Source organism: Sturnus vulgaris, chromosome 22 (genome assembly GCF_052056855.1).
Source record: "Sturnus vulgaris isolate bStuVul1 chromosome 22, bStuVul1.hap1, whole genome shotgun sequence".
Classification (NCBI taxonomy): Eukaryota; Metazoa; Chordata; class Aves; order Passeriformes; family Sturnidae; genus Sturnus; species Sturnus vulgaris.
In genome coordinates this window covers 5,457,409-5,471,524 of record NC_142264.1, presented here as the reverse complement: position 1 = coordinate 5,471,524, position 14,116 = coordinate 5,457,409, and the positions used below count along the sequence as shown (strand labels likewise).

The 14,116-nt window shown below is 45.2% G+C and overlaps 2 protein-coding genes across 4 annotated transcripts; one reads left to right on the top strand and one right to left on the bottom strand.

Annotated features, from left to right (window-relative positions):
- Window positions 1-2,421: 2,421 nt before the first annotated feature.
- PHYHD1 (phytanoyl-CoA dioxygenase domain containing 1) lies at window positions 2,422-8,377 on the top strand. 2 transcript variants are annotated; one of them, XM_014873194.2, is made up of 11 exons: window positions 2,422-2,628; window positions 3,427-3,585; window positions 4,110-4,185; window positions 4,317-4,364; window positions 5,727-5,782; window positions 5,964-6,026; window positions 6,124-6,145; window positions 6,503-6,631; window positions 7,120-7,236; window positions 7,383-7,509; window positions 7,693-8,377. In XM_014873194.2, exons 1-11 carry the CDS (start codon window positions 2,596-2,598, stop codon window positions 7,736-7,738), a joined length of 876 nt encoding a protein of 291 aa, XP_014728680.1. In that variant the 5' UTR covers window positions 2,422-2,595; the 3' UTR covers window positions 7,739-8,377. The 2 variants fall into 2 exon arrangements, with proteins under 2 accessions (XP_014728680.1, XP_014728684.1); XM_014873198.2 differs by lacking the exons at window positions 2,422-2,628; window positions 3,427-3,585 and adding an exon at window positions 3,644-4,028.
- A 1,353-nt stretch (window positions 8,378-9,730) lies between these two features.
- On the bottom strand, window positions 9,731-14,100 carry DOLK (dolichol kinase). 2 transcript variants are annotated; one of them, XM_014873321.2, is made up of 2 exons: window positions 14,028-14,100; window positions 9,731-12,241 (listed from the first exon to the last, which is right to left on the bottom strand). In XM_014873321.2, exon 2 carries the CDS (start codon window positions 12,141-12,143, stop codon window positions 10,572-10,574), a length of 1,572 nt encoding a protein of 523 aa, XP_014728807.2. In that variant the 5' UTR covers window positions 12,144-12,241; window positions 14,028-14,100; the 3' UTR covers window positions 9,731-10,571. The 2 variants fall into 2 exon arrangements, with proteins under 2 accessions (XP_014728807.2, XP_088033844.1); XM_088177718.1 differs by lacking the exon at window positions 14,028-14,100 and adding an exon at window positions 13,520-13,665.
- Between the last annotated feature and the right edge of the window lie 16 nt (window positions 14,101-14,116).

Here is a 14,116-nt window from a genome sequence, read left to right as displayed (position 1 = left end):
GTCCATGGCTACTTGACCACAGTGACGTTGGTCCCACTTCAGACAGCAGGTTTTGAAACAGGGGAGTGGGAGTTTGCCATGCTGCTTTTTGATGAGTTTTAATGAAATGCAGGACTGAACCAAGAAAGGAGAGGACAAAATGTCCCTTGTCATCCAAGGCTCACCTGGACCTCAGCTCCTTTTGGCTGGTTTATCTTTTGGAGGATTGAGCTGAGGAAATCATGCTTCCTTTGCTCCTTGTTTCTCATTAAATATTCTGTCATTTGTTGCTGATCACATCAAAGACTTTAGGAGAGCTGAGGTGGTCCAGTGGAAATTTTTCCTCCCTGACAACCCTGGCAGCTCCACAGCAGCAGTTTTGGTGCAAATGCTGAGCTGCTTGAGCTGTCTTGGCTCCAAATGGATTCAACAGGAACCCTTATTGGGTACTCATGCCAGTCCAAAAGGCATTTGAAACACCTGATCTGTACCTTTCCTACAGCCATGGGATGGGCTTTGGCAGCCTCTAATGGAGTTTGCCAGAAGTTTTCTTGCAGAGCTGGCAGGAAAAAATGTTGAGTCTGCAAAAAGAGCTCTTGGAGGGAGAGGAAGGAAAAGGAGCCATTTCCCAGTTTTGTCTAAGTACTATCAACCTTTAAACTTACTGGGAGAGAAGGCTGTGCAGCAGTGGCATCCTTCTCTTTGACTTTTTTTGGGCATTGTCTGGCCGAAGTGTTTTTTCTCTTGCTGGAAAGGTCTTTCTGAGCCTCAAAACAGGGGATGGCTGGAGTGGCAAAGACCAGGAGGACTCTGAAGGACAGACATGGAAAGCAGCTCCTGGAACCAGATGGGCTTTATCTCCTGGCAGCTGCTGCATTGCTTGCTGTGATCTGCTGTTTATATTGTTCAAAACATTCCATGGAACAGGAAAACTGTGGTTTGCTGCCGTGGCATGAACCAAAACAGCCTCTGGAGTCATCGTGTGTGTGTAAGGTGGGGAGTGGAGAAGGTGACGTCATAAATTACGGGAAAAAAACCACCGTGTGTGGGAATGAGAAGGACGTGACACCACAGTGACAGAGAGGGACTAAGGAGTGGCACGGGAGTGTTTTCCAGGAGTGTTTCTCCAGGATTGCTGCCTCCCAGGGAGGGGTGAGGTGGGTCACACCATCACCTTACAGCCAACAGCCTACAGCTGTTTTTTTCCCCATTGGTCACGCATCTTCCTTAAAAACTTTTCCACTCCATCAGCTGGTGAGAGACTGTTAAGAGGAAGGAGGAACTACTGGAATATGTTTTTTGAGCTTTGCAGCATTGGAGACTGATTGATTTACCCCTCCCAGGTTTGTAGTCCAGTGATTAAAGTCTCTGGCAGAATTTAGCTTTTTAAACTACTGAATTCATATCCTCCTGTGTACAGAGAAAGGCCTGAAAAAAAAGTTTAAAATCTTAAACCCCTAATTTCCTCTTTATTTAAGAAAAAGAGAAAATTTTAGTTAGGTGTGGAGGGATTTTTTCCACAATTCCCTTACAGAATAGAAAACTTAGTTTTTTCAAACAACCTCTCTTTAAATGGATTTTCAGTTGCTAGGATGTAAACACTTCTGTGAGCATTTTGCATTCCTTCCTTTTGCTGGGTTTTCCTTTGGCTGGGTGAGTGATGCAAGAATCCTCCCCCATGGTGTTATTTTTGTGAAGTGCTGCTGCAAGAGTGTTTTCGGTGTTTCCTGTAGGAGCCAAACACATTTTCTTCTATAGAGAAAAACCTTCCCCGGGGATTCCCGGTGGGAGGGATGTGTTGGCTGGGAGCGCCACCGCTGGGTTGGCAACTGTTCCTCCCTCCTTCTCTGCCTTTTAGACCCATTTTCTGCATTTTTGCTCTTTGGTTTGAACTTTGGGTGGATTTGGCTTTACTTATTTGCAAATATTACATGGACTTCTGGACCTGCAGGGGAGTAAACAGAGCGAGTGAAGGTGTAAATTATCAAAAAGCAGCTGTGAATGAAAATAGCAGAAGTATTCTCTGTGGGTTTTACCAAACCCTCAGTGAAAGCTCTTTGCCACCCTTTAGTCTGTTTGTCGCCTCCTGGGCTGGGGAGCCCTTTCAGGGGATTTGCTCAAGTGCTGGCAGGACTCACTGACTAAGCAAAAAGGGCTCTCTAAGACCCTGACTCAGTACTTTAAATTTGTTCTAAGACATCTTGATCTTTTTTCACACTTGAATCCCATTTTACCACCCCTCCCCTTATCTTACTTACTCCTGCAATTATCAGTTTAACTGCCCTATTTTTAAATCTGGGTTATTAATTAAAAGTGATTCCTCCTTGGAGCTCAAATGTTCATCACATTTATGATTGCACTTGAATAGAAAATTTTTGTGTGCTTTGTTACCACCAAGAGCCAAAGCAATACCGTGCAGTGCTCAATGTCCGTGCCAGGAACAAAAAACTGGCGATGGAGACAAAAACCTCTGGAGCTGTGCAAGAGTCCAAGTGCCCAGCGCTGGCTTTTATCACATGCTGGGACAAGGATCACGTGGAGAGGCGGGGAGCCAGCCCTGCAGAGCCCGGGTGACATCGTGGTGGTGGTGGTGGGGTCTGGGGAGCTCCTGCCCCGATGGCATCCGTAACCCAGCATCACATCCAGAAGGTAAGGAGCTGCTCCAGAGTGCACGAAGGTGACACTGTGTGTAAGGTACAGTCACTGCTAGTTAACCTGGCAGCCGATCCAGCAAAGATCTGCTTTACAAACACTTTATATTCTCCTCAGCTTTCTGTATTACGTGAATTTTAGTGTGTGAGTGTCACGGCTACAAACTCTTCCGGGGGCAGCTTGTCCCACAGAGCTCGTGGAGGGATTTCTCCTGTGCCCCTTCTGTCTCTGCTGCTCGGCTCTCATCCCTGAACTCGAAATCTTCCTGGCAAAGGATAATCTCCAGGGTATTCTATATAAAGAAACTGAGTTCACTGCCAACAGAGTTCATTTTGTAAAGGATTGTGTAGTGAACTGTGAGAAATCACCCAGGGATGTTTTTCCTTAGAGAGAACAAAGCTTTCCAGCTTGTAAAGGAATCTCATTTTGATTTAGCACACAGGTATGGCTGTGTGTTTGTGTTAGTGGGCTTGGTAGTTTGATTAATAGATGCTGGTTACAGGTATTAGATAAGATATCCTTGAACCACAAACGGCTCTAGTGATGAGATCTTCTCTGTTTTGTGTAGGCTGAGGGATTGAAATATATTGTTCTTAATTGTTTGGAATTTCAGCCTCTTAATGAATCTTTCGCAACAGAAGCCCCTCCTGAAATTAAAAATTAAGAAATGCTGCCTGGCTGAAGAGCCGGAGCTGGGATGCTTTTCACCCTATAAAGAGCCAGAACTGTTTTCTCTCGCTTTGTGCTGCTTCCCTGGAGGGCTCTGGGGAAGAGCAGTCACCCCATCTCTTCCAGTTCCACAAGGATGGCTTCCTTGTCCTGGAGCAGTTTTTCAGCGCAGAGGAGTGTGACAGCATGAGGAGCCAGATCCAGAGAATCGTGGCGGGGATGGAGGTGCCTCCGCACTGCCGCACCGCCTTCTCCACCAGGGAGGAGGAGCAGCTCCGGGCGCAGGTACCGGGAAGGGCAGGGCTGCCCCTGTTGGAGCGCTGGGAAGAGGAAGGGAAAAGGCAAATTGCTGATCAGGGTTCACTCTGGAGGAACACGGCTCTTCCTTCTAATTGTACATAACACCCAGAGAGGAATTTGCTCTCCAGCTTTCTGCAAATGTTTGCTGGGATCTTATCCAAGAGTCTCACCAGTGTGCGGCTCTGCCGCGCTTTCAACCCCCGGTAAACACAGGCAGCTCTCACAGATCACTTTGCAGATGTTCTGCAGACAGCAAACCGGTTATTTTCCAGGCAGCCAGCAAAAGGAAAGCGAGGGTAACCTCTATGTGAGAGGTTCTTGTAAAGCCCTTATCAGCACCAAGATGTGTAGTGTTGTGGAAAGCCTTTTTATGAGTGATTTTTCACTGTGTTTTGTTTATGCTTCGGCTTGGTGGGAAAAAGATGCAGGTGAGTGTTAATGCTTTGATTGAAGGTTCATTTACGTTTTTACAAGGATGCTTATCTTTACTGGGCTCTTATCCCTGGCAGGGTAGCTCGGATTATTTCCTAACCAGTGGAGACAAGATTAGATTCTTCTTTGAGAAAGGTGTTTTGGATGAGAAAGGTAAGCCCTGGCCTGAATTATCCACACGGAGGGGATGGGAAAAGGCTGAGTGAGGGATCAGGGCCCAGTTTCCATCTCAAGGAATGATTCCTGCTTTTCAAACAATGTCAAATTATGGTTTTGTTTTGTAGGTAACTTTCTAATTCCAAAGGAGAAGTCTGTCAGCAAGATTGGCCATGGTATGTTTATAGGATGGGGTTTTGAGAGGGATGGACAAAAGAGATGTGGTTTTCAGACATGAGGATTTCTCCAGACACTGTATATAACTGCCTCTGTAATTCCATCCATGCTGCCTCTCACTCTCTGCTCTCAGAGGACCATATTTTCTGTTCCAATCCTTTTCAAAAACCCCTTTTCAGAGGTTTTTCAATAATGAATAGCTCAGAGTCACTGACATGTGAAAGTTTGGACTTCAGCCCTTGGTTCTTTTTAGAGCAAATCTCTTACATAAAATATACCACCTGAGACTGGTGATATTCAGTACAGACTAAACTCTCTCCTGTGTCCTGTGCCCTGCTGGGTTGCTGATATTGAAGCTGGCCTCCCTCTCGTGGAGTCACCAACACTTTTTCTTTACCCTTACCAGTCTGTTTGACCTATTTCTTCTCTCCCAGTTTCTGGACTTGCATTTTCACTTTTTTTTTTTCAAACACTACATGGAAAAGGAGAGCAGGATTCCCTGCGCCTGCAAATGTGAACTTTGTTCAGACTAAATTTCACTACAGTTGGAAATTCAGTACTAAGAGTTCTTGTTCTTTGGTTTTCTCAGAACAAGAGTCTCCTCCTCCCAGGCCTGCTGTTATTCGGTCACACTTCAGCTTTTTTCTCACGGGAAGTGAAAACAACTGTAGATTCCTGCTGACCCAGCAACTTAACAGTTCAAAAGCCTTCTCTAGTCTTATTTTCTGTAATTACTCATTTTGGTCAAGTCTCATTCCTTGCTTGAGAGCAGCTCCTGCTGGACTTGGGCATGTGTCCTCATGGCAAATCTGGTCAGGATGAGCTGGAGGCACAACTCTGAGTCTTTGCTTTGTGGATTTGTCAGAGCTGGGTTGCAGCAAGAGTCTACACACTCTGACCTGCTGGCTGGGGCTCTCTGAAAGGCAGCAAAGATGAGCTCTAGCTCCTTTTTGCAGTATTTCACTTTTCCAGTAGGTCTTAAGAGGTGTGTTTTTAAAGGATGAATTCACCCATATGCCTCAAGGTCATGTGTAGCATGTGTAGTGGTTGTCATTTGTGTAATATAATATTGAATCACATAATATTCCATTTTGTTCACTTTATTGTACACTGGCTTTTATGTGTGTGCAGTTTGTGGCCAGGGTGTGATTATATTTAAGGTCTTTAATGATGATTGTACAACCTGTAAGTGTCCTATCACCTTAGGTGTGATAAGTCACATTTATCCATCTTGGGAAGGATGAAAGTTTCTGGCTGCAATTTATCCTGCTTGGCTATGGTGTCTGTAGCTCATCACTGAGAGTTGCCATGTTCCCTTCTCTTCCTGAAATCTTCTGTCTGAGCCTTTTCTTTCCCCTTAGCTCTACACGCTTATGATCCTGTCTTCAAGCAAATCACCCACTCCCCCAAGGTGCAGGTGAGCTTTTATTGCTTCCTAGAATGGTCTTGGGGAAAACAAATAAATTGCAGAGTAGTTAATTTTAGTTTTCTACACTCCCGGGGGAGTCATTTTATCAGTGAAAGGAAATTTAAATATCTTCAAATAATAATGCTAAATAGTGTGCAGAAAACATAAATCTTGGAAAATTTTCTTGCAGGAACTGGGAAGAAAACTAGGCCTTGAGAAACCAGTAGTTGTGCAGAGCATGTATATCTTCAAGGTACAGTAATTCAAGTTGTCTTGTCACTCAAGAAATAAGACTCTGTTAAGTGAGAAGCTGTGAAACTCTTCACACATCACTTTTATTTTCTTTGCAGCAACCTGGCATTGGTGGTGAAGGTGAGATTTGTGTTATCTCTGTATCACGCTGCAGATAATGCTCCTTTAGGAAAGGAATATTACCAGGGAAAAGGCTCAGAATCAGACTTAAACCTGTGAGTTTGGTGGTCCAGACCTTCTTAAAATAATCTTTGAAATTCACGTTTTTTCCGAAAAGTTTCTACATCATATGCAGCTCGAACAAAGAGCTGTTTGTACATTTGCAGCAGGCTAAAAGGTGTTTTTTTATCTAAGATTTAATGTGTGTGATAGGTAGGTGGGCAGGGGAGGGCTCTGAGTCAGAGAGATGCAACCCTGAAGTCCTTCTAAGAGGAACTAAATCCCATTTAAGACCCTAATGACAGTGTCTTCTTGCAGTGACACCACACCAGGATGCCACCTTCCTGCACACGGAGCCCCTGGGCAGGATCCTGGGCTTCTGGATTGCCCTGGAAGATGCCACACAGGAGAATGGCTGTTTGTGGTTCATCCCTGGCTCTCACACCAGTAAGAGCCTGTGTGTGACCACTGCTGGTCACCAGCACAATTCTGCTTTTCCCCACCTCTAGAGCACACAGAGCAGCTTTAAACTTCTGCTCACCTAAAGATTCACTCAGTGAATGTAATCATAGTGCTCTTCAGATTTTAAGCCACTCATTCCTCAAATCCTGGAACCAGCTGTATTCATATCATGGTTTATGCTCCTATAGAAAGCACAAGTGGACCAAAGGTTGGCTTTGCATAAGTGTGTGATTATTTGTGTTCCTAAGGGTCTGTTGCAATGCACAGAAGGGGCCAGAAAGGCAATCAAAAGGCAGCTGTTTTATCTGTTTCTGCCACAGCTGGAAAATCCTAAATCTCTACTTAATGAAAACGACCCCACCCAAATTGCCAAGAGAATTTGCCAAGAGAAATCACTGCTGTTGTTCCTTTGCTGTGCAGAGTGTAGCCAGGTGTTAAATTTTTGTGTGTTGGCTTGTTCTGTGGATTTGCAGATGGAATTGCCCGGAGGATGGTCCGTGCAGCTTCAGGTGCCTCAACATGTGTGGAGTTTGTAGGCTCAGAGCCAGCCTACGATGACAAGCAGTTCATACCTCTGCCTATAAATAAAGGTACAAACAGCCCCAAGCGTGGCACTTCACAGCTCAGGAAAACAGAAGGGAGCTAAAATCCCGTTTTAACCCTGTACCTTCCCTTCCACTAGAAAGCCAGAGCTTATCTTTTGGAAAACAGCAGTCCAGGTGATTCTTTCCCACAGGTGGACTCATCCTCATCCATGGTGAGGTTGTCCATAAGAGTGAACTCAACAGCTCAGGGTCTTCTCGCCACGCATTCACCTTCCACGTGATGGAAGCCAAAGGCACCACCTGGAGCAAAGAGAACTGGTAAGGTTGTGATCCTCATAAGTGGCTGAGGAAATGGAAGCCTTTCCAGTGCAATAGTTAGGATAACTCTTGGGGGTCTTGCCTGGACAGTTTGTTGGTAGTGCCTCAGCTGGTGTTGATTTCATACCTGCAGAAGTGGAGTAGCGTCTGAAGTTTTGATTTTATCTCTTCTTTCCTCCCTAGGCTCCAGCCAACTCCTGAACTGCCTTTTCCATCACTCTACACTTGAAGTTGGTGACTGGCTTGTGGAGTCAATAGCTGATCAATATTCCTTTCTGATTGTTCATTCACGGTCTCTTTAAAAACAGCCTTTACTGGATCAGCTCTGTGTTCATTTATCCTCCTCCTCAAAACCAGGACCATTATCACAGCCCAAAACCTGCAGTAGACAGAAGCTTCCACTGCAGCAGGAGCCCTGCCAGTATGAGAGTAGTCACTCAGTCCTTTTGGTAAGGAAACACCTTCAGTCTTGAAAACAAACCAGTTCAGACCATTGACCTTGACTGGGACCACTTACCAAGTATTTCTCCTTGCAGACACTCAATGTTTTCTTGTGTTTAAGAGCTCAAGTGTATTTCTTGGCTGGTTGACTCCAGCAGTGCAAGTGAACATGTGGGGAGTTTTTCACCCCTAGGTTTCTGTCTTATTGTTGGAATAATAGTGATTTAAAACAATCTTGTGGGTAAAATGAAGGAGGTCATCTGCTTTTTATAGTCAATCTTCTAAATACTCCTGGCAGACAGTAGCTGAGTGTTTTATCTCTGGGTGTGATTAAAAATATGACAATTTTTAAAGATTCATTTTGAATTTATGGAAACAAAGAACCTCAATCAAACTCTTTACATTTAATAAAAAGATAGAAATTCTCCTTTTCATTTCCATCATCTTTTCTTTGAGGAAGACACAGTGTGACCTTCTCCCAACAGATGGGGACAATGCTAAATTGTCTGGTAGAACAATTTCTATCCCCAAAACCTCACCAAACCCAAACCAAATTATAGCAAAGAATGTTTGGAAATGCAAACTACATCCCAGGCAAGCTCCAGTCTGTATCCTGAACTGAACAGGAGCTGTGTAGGTGTGATTTCACCAGCACTGGTGCAGGGGCAACCCTGAGACAGGAGCCCAGTGTCACCAGTGCAGGAATTATATCAGAATAACCCTAAGGCTGCTGAGGGCCATGGCAGAGTGGACCAAATCTTTTTGACTCATTCCTTTCAAAAGTAAATTGGAGAGCTGGGTCATGCAAACAGCAGGAACACTGAATGCAAAGTTTCTGCATTCAAAAACTACCTTTTTTACAGTTTGTTTGAAAGTTGGAAGCATGGTGGAAGGAAAGCAAATTTCTCTACCTCTGGTGCAATTTATAATGTCAGTGGTGAAGGCTGTGGCTTGTGACAGAAGCAACTCAAATTTTGTCTATGTCTTTCCATGAGAGGAGTTAATAATTTAGAATTCTGCTGAGGAGGGATAATTTGTCCTGACTTGCACCACTACCTGCAGTGTGTGGAACCATCTACTGCAAGTGCATAAATAAAATTTAAAAAGCTGGATTGATTGGCAGGATTTCCTGTTATATGTGAAGGAAACAGCCCAGCAGTTACTGAATTTGGTTTCCAACAGAGTATCTGACAATTTACTGTGCTAGTAACCAGTTCTGGCCAACTCTGGCATCTTCAGGAAAAGCAGCACCAAATCCTAGGAGCCTTCCCAGGCAGGAGGATGAATTGGGCAATGCTGCTTCTCACTATTCCAGTCCTGACTTGTTGCAGGGACACACAATATTGAATTCTGGGGCAATTCTTTTTACCCAGGCACTGGTTTCACTCCACTTCCCATGGCATGATCTGAGCTACAGGCCTGCAGGACAGTGTTGTGTAAGGTACCTTGGACTTCCCCCAAACTGTTCCCAAAAGCGAATTAAAAAAGGGTCAGAAGTGAACTTCATGATGCAAACTAGAATCCTGGAATGCCAATCTCCTGCTTGGGCACATCCCTGGAGACAGGAAGGACACTTGTGTTTTGTTCTAGTGGACACTGGGCAAAACAGTGAGAAGAGATTGTTAATACAGAAGGGTTTCATACATAAAAATGAAGCAGTCCCACATTTTGGCCACAAAATGGATGGATTCAGTAGCTTTAGTCAATTTGTTGATAGAAGCATTTTTATAAATTATTTGATTACACATCAGGCTGAAAAAATGTGAAAAGTAGGAAAGTGTAATAGTAGAAAATTTTATTGACTTCAACAGATTTTCAACTTTCAGGATTAACGTGTAATTGCTTAATAATTAACGTGCTTAACGTTAATTAACGTGCTTTGCTTAATATCCCCCTATATTAATCCCAAATTAATTTAGAGATCAAATCTTGAGAAAGATAAAACATTTTTCTTGCTGAAGCAAACTTCAGGGCTAAAGATTCACTATTCTTTTTAGTATGGTCAGGAATGAGCAGTGTCTGACATTCCCAAACCTTCACCCCCCACCCTGGATAACTCAGCTGTGGCAGCTGCTGATTTTGGAGTTGTGTTTGTGCATTGTAGTGTGGTTTTGACTCTTGCTGATGAGGACTGGACATAGCTGGACACTTGTACCTGGTTCCTGTGCCCACCTTTGTTATCAAACGTGCTTTACATTATGCTTATACAGAAATGAGAGTTCACACATCAAACACAAGACGCAGGACTCAGTACAGAATACAAGGTACAGTACAGAGGTAGCAATATCTGAGACACTTGCTTGTTTATTTTTTCCTCTCTAATTGACTTACCTCTTCTTCCTCTGCTTCCCTTGGGCACCCAGAAGAAACTTAAATTGGTTTATTAAACACAAGTGCTGTTTTTATCAGTCGTGTTTGTTGCTGTTAGAACATGAATCCGGCTATTTTTGACAGGGGTAAAAACTAGACCAAATCAAAACCTTTACTTCAAATAAGTCTTTTTCATTTCTATTCTCAACAATTTTCTCTGCTGTACCAAAAGATCAGCTCTGAGCTTTTATTACAGTGCATTTTCTAGTACCTTTCTCTAGGAAGGGAGAAAACTGTTCCTGGAAGTGCTTCTATGCCATGAGCATGATCTGGAGGTAGAGAGGCAACAGCAGATTATCAATTTGAGTAGTGTAAGCTTCCAAAAGAGAAACCAAACTCACAGATGCCAGAATCCAGGCATAGCTGGAGTTCAGATTCACACTGCTGTCAAAGATCAGAATGAGAGCCACAGCAATGATCTGTGCAAAAATAGCTGTCATTGTCCCTTCAAAGGTCTTCTTTGTTCCTGGCCATTTGATTTCCCCCATTGTACTGCCAAAAACAGAGGCAATGGTGTCTCCTACCCCTACTGCTAACACCCCAGAGTAGGGGACCAGGGCTCCTGCCCCGGGCAAGGTGCCTTTAGGAGCACAAGATCTGGGAAACAACCACACTGGGAGGGACATGCCAAGGAGGAGATAAATATGAGTCAAGATTAGAGGTCCACTGTCTCTTTCATCCAAGAAGAGAGAGAGCAGATGCCTCAGGGTTTGTCCAAAAGGTTTGATCCTGAAGTACCGAACGTACTCTAAGAAGATAAACACTGCCAGACACAGCACTGCAGCAACATAGAGGAGCTGGCGGTCATAAATGAGTCCAGGAACATAAGTAGCTACAACAATGAAATGGAAATATTTCCTGGTTATAGTGGAGGCCTGGTGTTTTTTAGATTCAGATGATCTCTTGGCGTTCTGGTAGAAAACCACACCACATGCTGAGGCAGCCAAAAAAGTCCAATACACAAGAAGGTAAAGTCTTGTCTGTGTCTGAAACAGAAACTGGAGCAGCCAGAACAAAGGGTTCCTGTGGATCAGTCGGTACAGCCAAGGCATGATGACCCCTAAGCCTAACACTGCTGTCATCATGTGGAAAAACATGGAGGAGATCCACGTGCATGAATCCATGAAAATGAAGAGCACAGTGAAAAAAAGACCAAGAAGAATGACTCCAACAACTGCTACCAGAAGGAAGAAGTCAATGGGATCCCCTCTGCCCTCGATTACATTCAGTGAGCGTTTAATGAGCTGGTTGAGAACAAAACTTACACCTCCAAGAACCAGCAGCGCTTCTCCGGGAGTAAAACATCGAGGCAACAAGTACAGCAAGATCATACTGAGGTAGACAAAAATGAGCAGCACTTCTAGAACCTCTATCACTTCTGAGACAGTCAAGGAATGTTTCATGGTGTAGATAATTACGCTGCCAGCAATACCAGTCAGGATGCAAGTGTTGGTTGGCACAGGCTTGGTGATGCCAACTGCTAAGACGGACAGGAAGAGAGCGAGCAGCATTCCCGTGGAAGCCACGACGATGCCAAAGCGCTCAAAGTAGACGATGCCAGCAGCCCTGCACCTCTCCTTCATCACCACCCCCAGCAGAGGCATGACCATGCTGGCAGGCAGGAGGCCGCTGTTGGCTGCCCCCCGGAACTGGAACACGGCCCCCCCCAGCTGCAGCAGCCGGTCCCATTTGAACTGCACGTAGAAGGCCTGGATGGCCAAAGCCACGGCGCACCAGGAGAACCTGTCCCACACCACGGCGTGCACCAACAGCACCACGGTGAACACCAGCAGAGACTCCACCAGCACTGCTTTGTTTAACATGATTCCAGCCCAACCTGCCTCAAGCTTGCAGGATCTCAGCAGTTCCAATGTGCTCAGCTGTCCATTAGGAAGAATTCCTTTCCGTGCTACTGTAATTCCTATTAAAAAAAAACAAAACAAGCAATTAAAGCAACTATTTGGACAGCTAAAATGTTTGCACAGCTATTTTGTTCTTAAACTCAGTTTAAACTGATAGTTATGTGCCAACTGCTAATGTCAACACACAGCTGATCAAAAAAACCCACACCAACAACCAGTGAGGTGAGCCAATCCTGCACTTTGCCTTCTCTAAGTGAAGGCTCACAGCCCACTGACAGCTGCCCTGCAAACCAAACTTCCCTGTAAACTTTTAGACTGGAAGATAAACAGTTGAGATAATCAGCAACAGGCATATTTACCCTGATAGGTTAAATCTCATCTTATCTTCTTCAAAGAATTGTGGGCGTTAACAACATTGTGCAATTCTCACCAGCATTTATTGCTTTCTGGCAACCTTGATTTCTCTGTGGATACATAAACCTCTGCCATTACACTGGCACCTCTTCTGAGGTCTTTGAAGGTCTCAGGTTCTTTATTTCTGTTGGAAATATTATGGTTGATCCAGTTGTGAAACAAGGGATTACTTTATCCTTTCTGGCCCACCCTTAAGCTGATTAGCAGGAAAAATTCTACTCCCCCAGTCTCATTGCCAGTATCTACACCAGCTCCCTCACAGAAGGCCAGAAGTTTTTTTAAGGTTCTCTTTTGGGTTTTCAGCCAGTGTTAAATGGTGATACCAGATTACAAAGCTGACAAAGTAATAGCAGTATTACTGAGGAACTATTACATCTTGTACTGTCAAACATCCCTAGACAGTGTGTCTGCAGTATTTAGATATTTATGACTTCGTACTGAAAACTTAATTATTGATAGATTACTTTTTGGCATCCTTATTCATATAGCCTGAAATACTTGATTGCCAAACAGCTTCATCACATGCATTGTTGCTACACGGCTCCATGAGGCCAAATGTAATCTTTTGTCATTGCAATTAATTTTTAAACAGAAGAAGAATTAATCATGCAGTAAAAAACAACCCAGGCCTGGTCTGGGCAGTATCTACCTCCAACCAATAATGGTTTTGGGGTCCTACTCTCTGCTGTTTTTGAGCATTGGGGAGGGCGAAGCCTAAGGCTTATTTGAGAAGAAGCAGAGCAAATGTCACCTGCCAACCAAAGACCGAGTCCTCCTACTCAGTCTGGCAACCTTAAGATTGCACTCCAGCTCCTGTGTCAATGGCACGTGACAGCTTCCCCGCTTGGCTGCCAGACTGGGCAGAGTTTCACCCTGGCTGAGTGAGGTCTCTGATGCAGTAGCTCTGAATGTTTAGACCTTACACTCTGCAACGAGATGTATTTCACTGCCGAGTTATTTCGTTTTCTTGTGCCTGCCGCAATCCCCTCCTCCTTCCACGTAATGTGAAGTTCCCCGGCACTGCGGCTCTCATCACCGAACGGGACCCATCATCCTGCGGGTCGAGCCAGACCGAGCGTTTTCTGCCCGTTTCGTGATCCGCATCCCGGTTGCTCAGGCCAGGGAAGCTTCCCACTGACGCGCTGTCAAACATCCCGTAGCCCTCGCCTCGCTGCAGCCTCTGCGTGCTCCCTCTCTTCCCCACGCCCCCGCAGCGCTGTGGACTCCCCTCAACCCGCGGGCTGCCCGCGCCCTGTCCTTCCACGCTGCTCGCCGCCGCCTCCTGTCCCTCTCAGCCGCGACACCCGCAACCCAGCCTCCAGCACTGAGAACGACAACCGCCTGACGGGAGGTATCGGAGGCACTCCCGGGTCATTCCCGGTTCCAGCGCGAAGCTGCGGCCCCGCCCCCGGGAGCCCAAGGCGCACCCACCTCGCAGGACGCCGCCATCTTGCTGAGCTGCTTGTCACATGACCCAGCCGTGAGGGCGCCCCGGGGGCGTGGCTTTGCCTGCACCACGT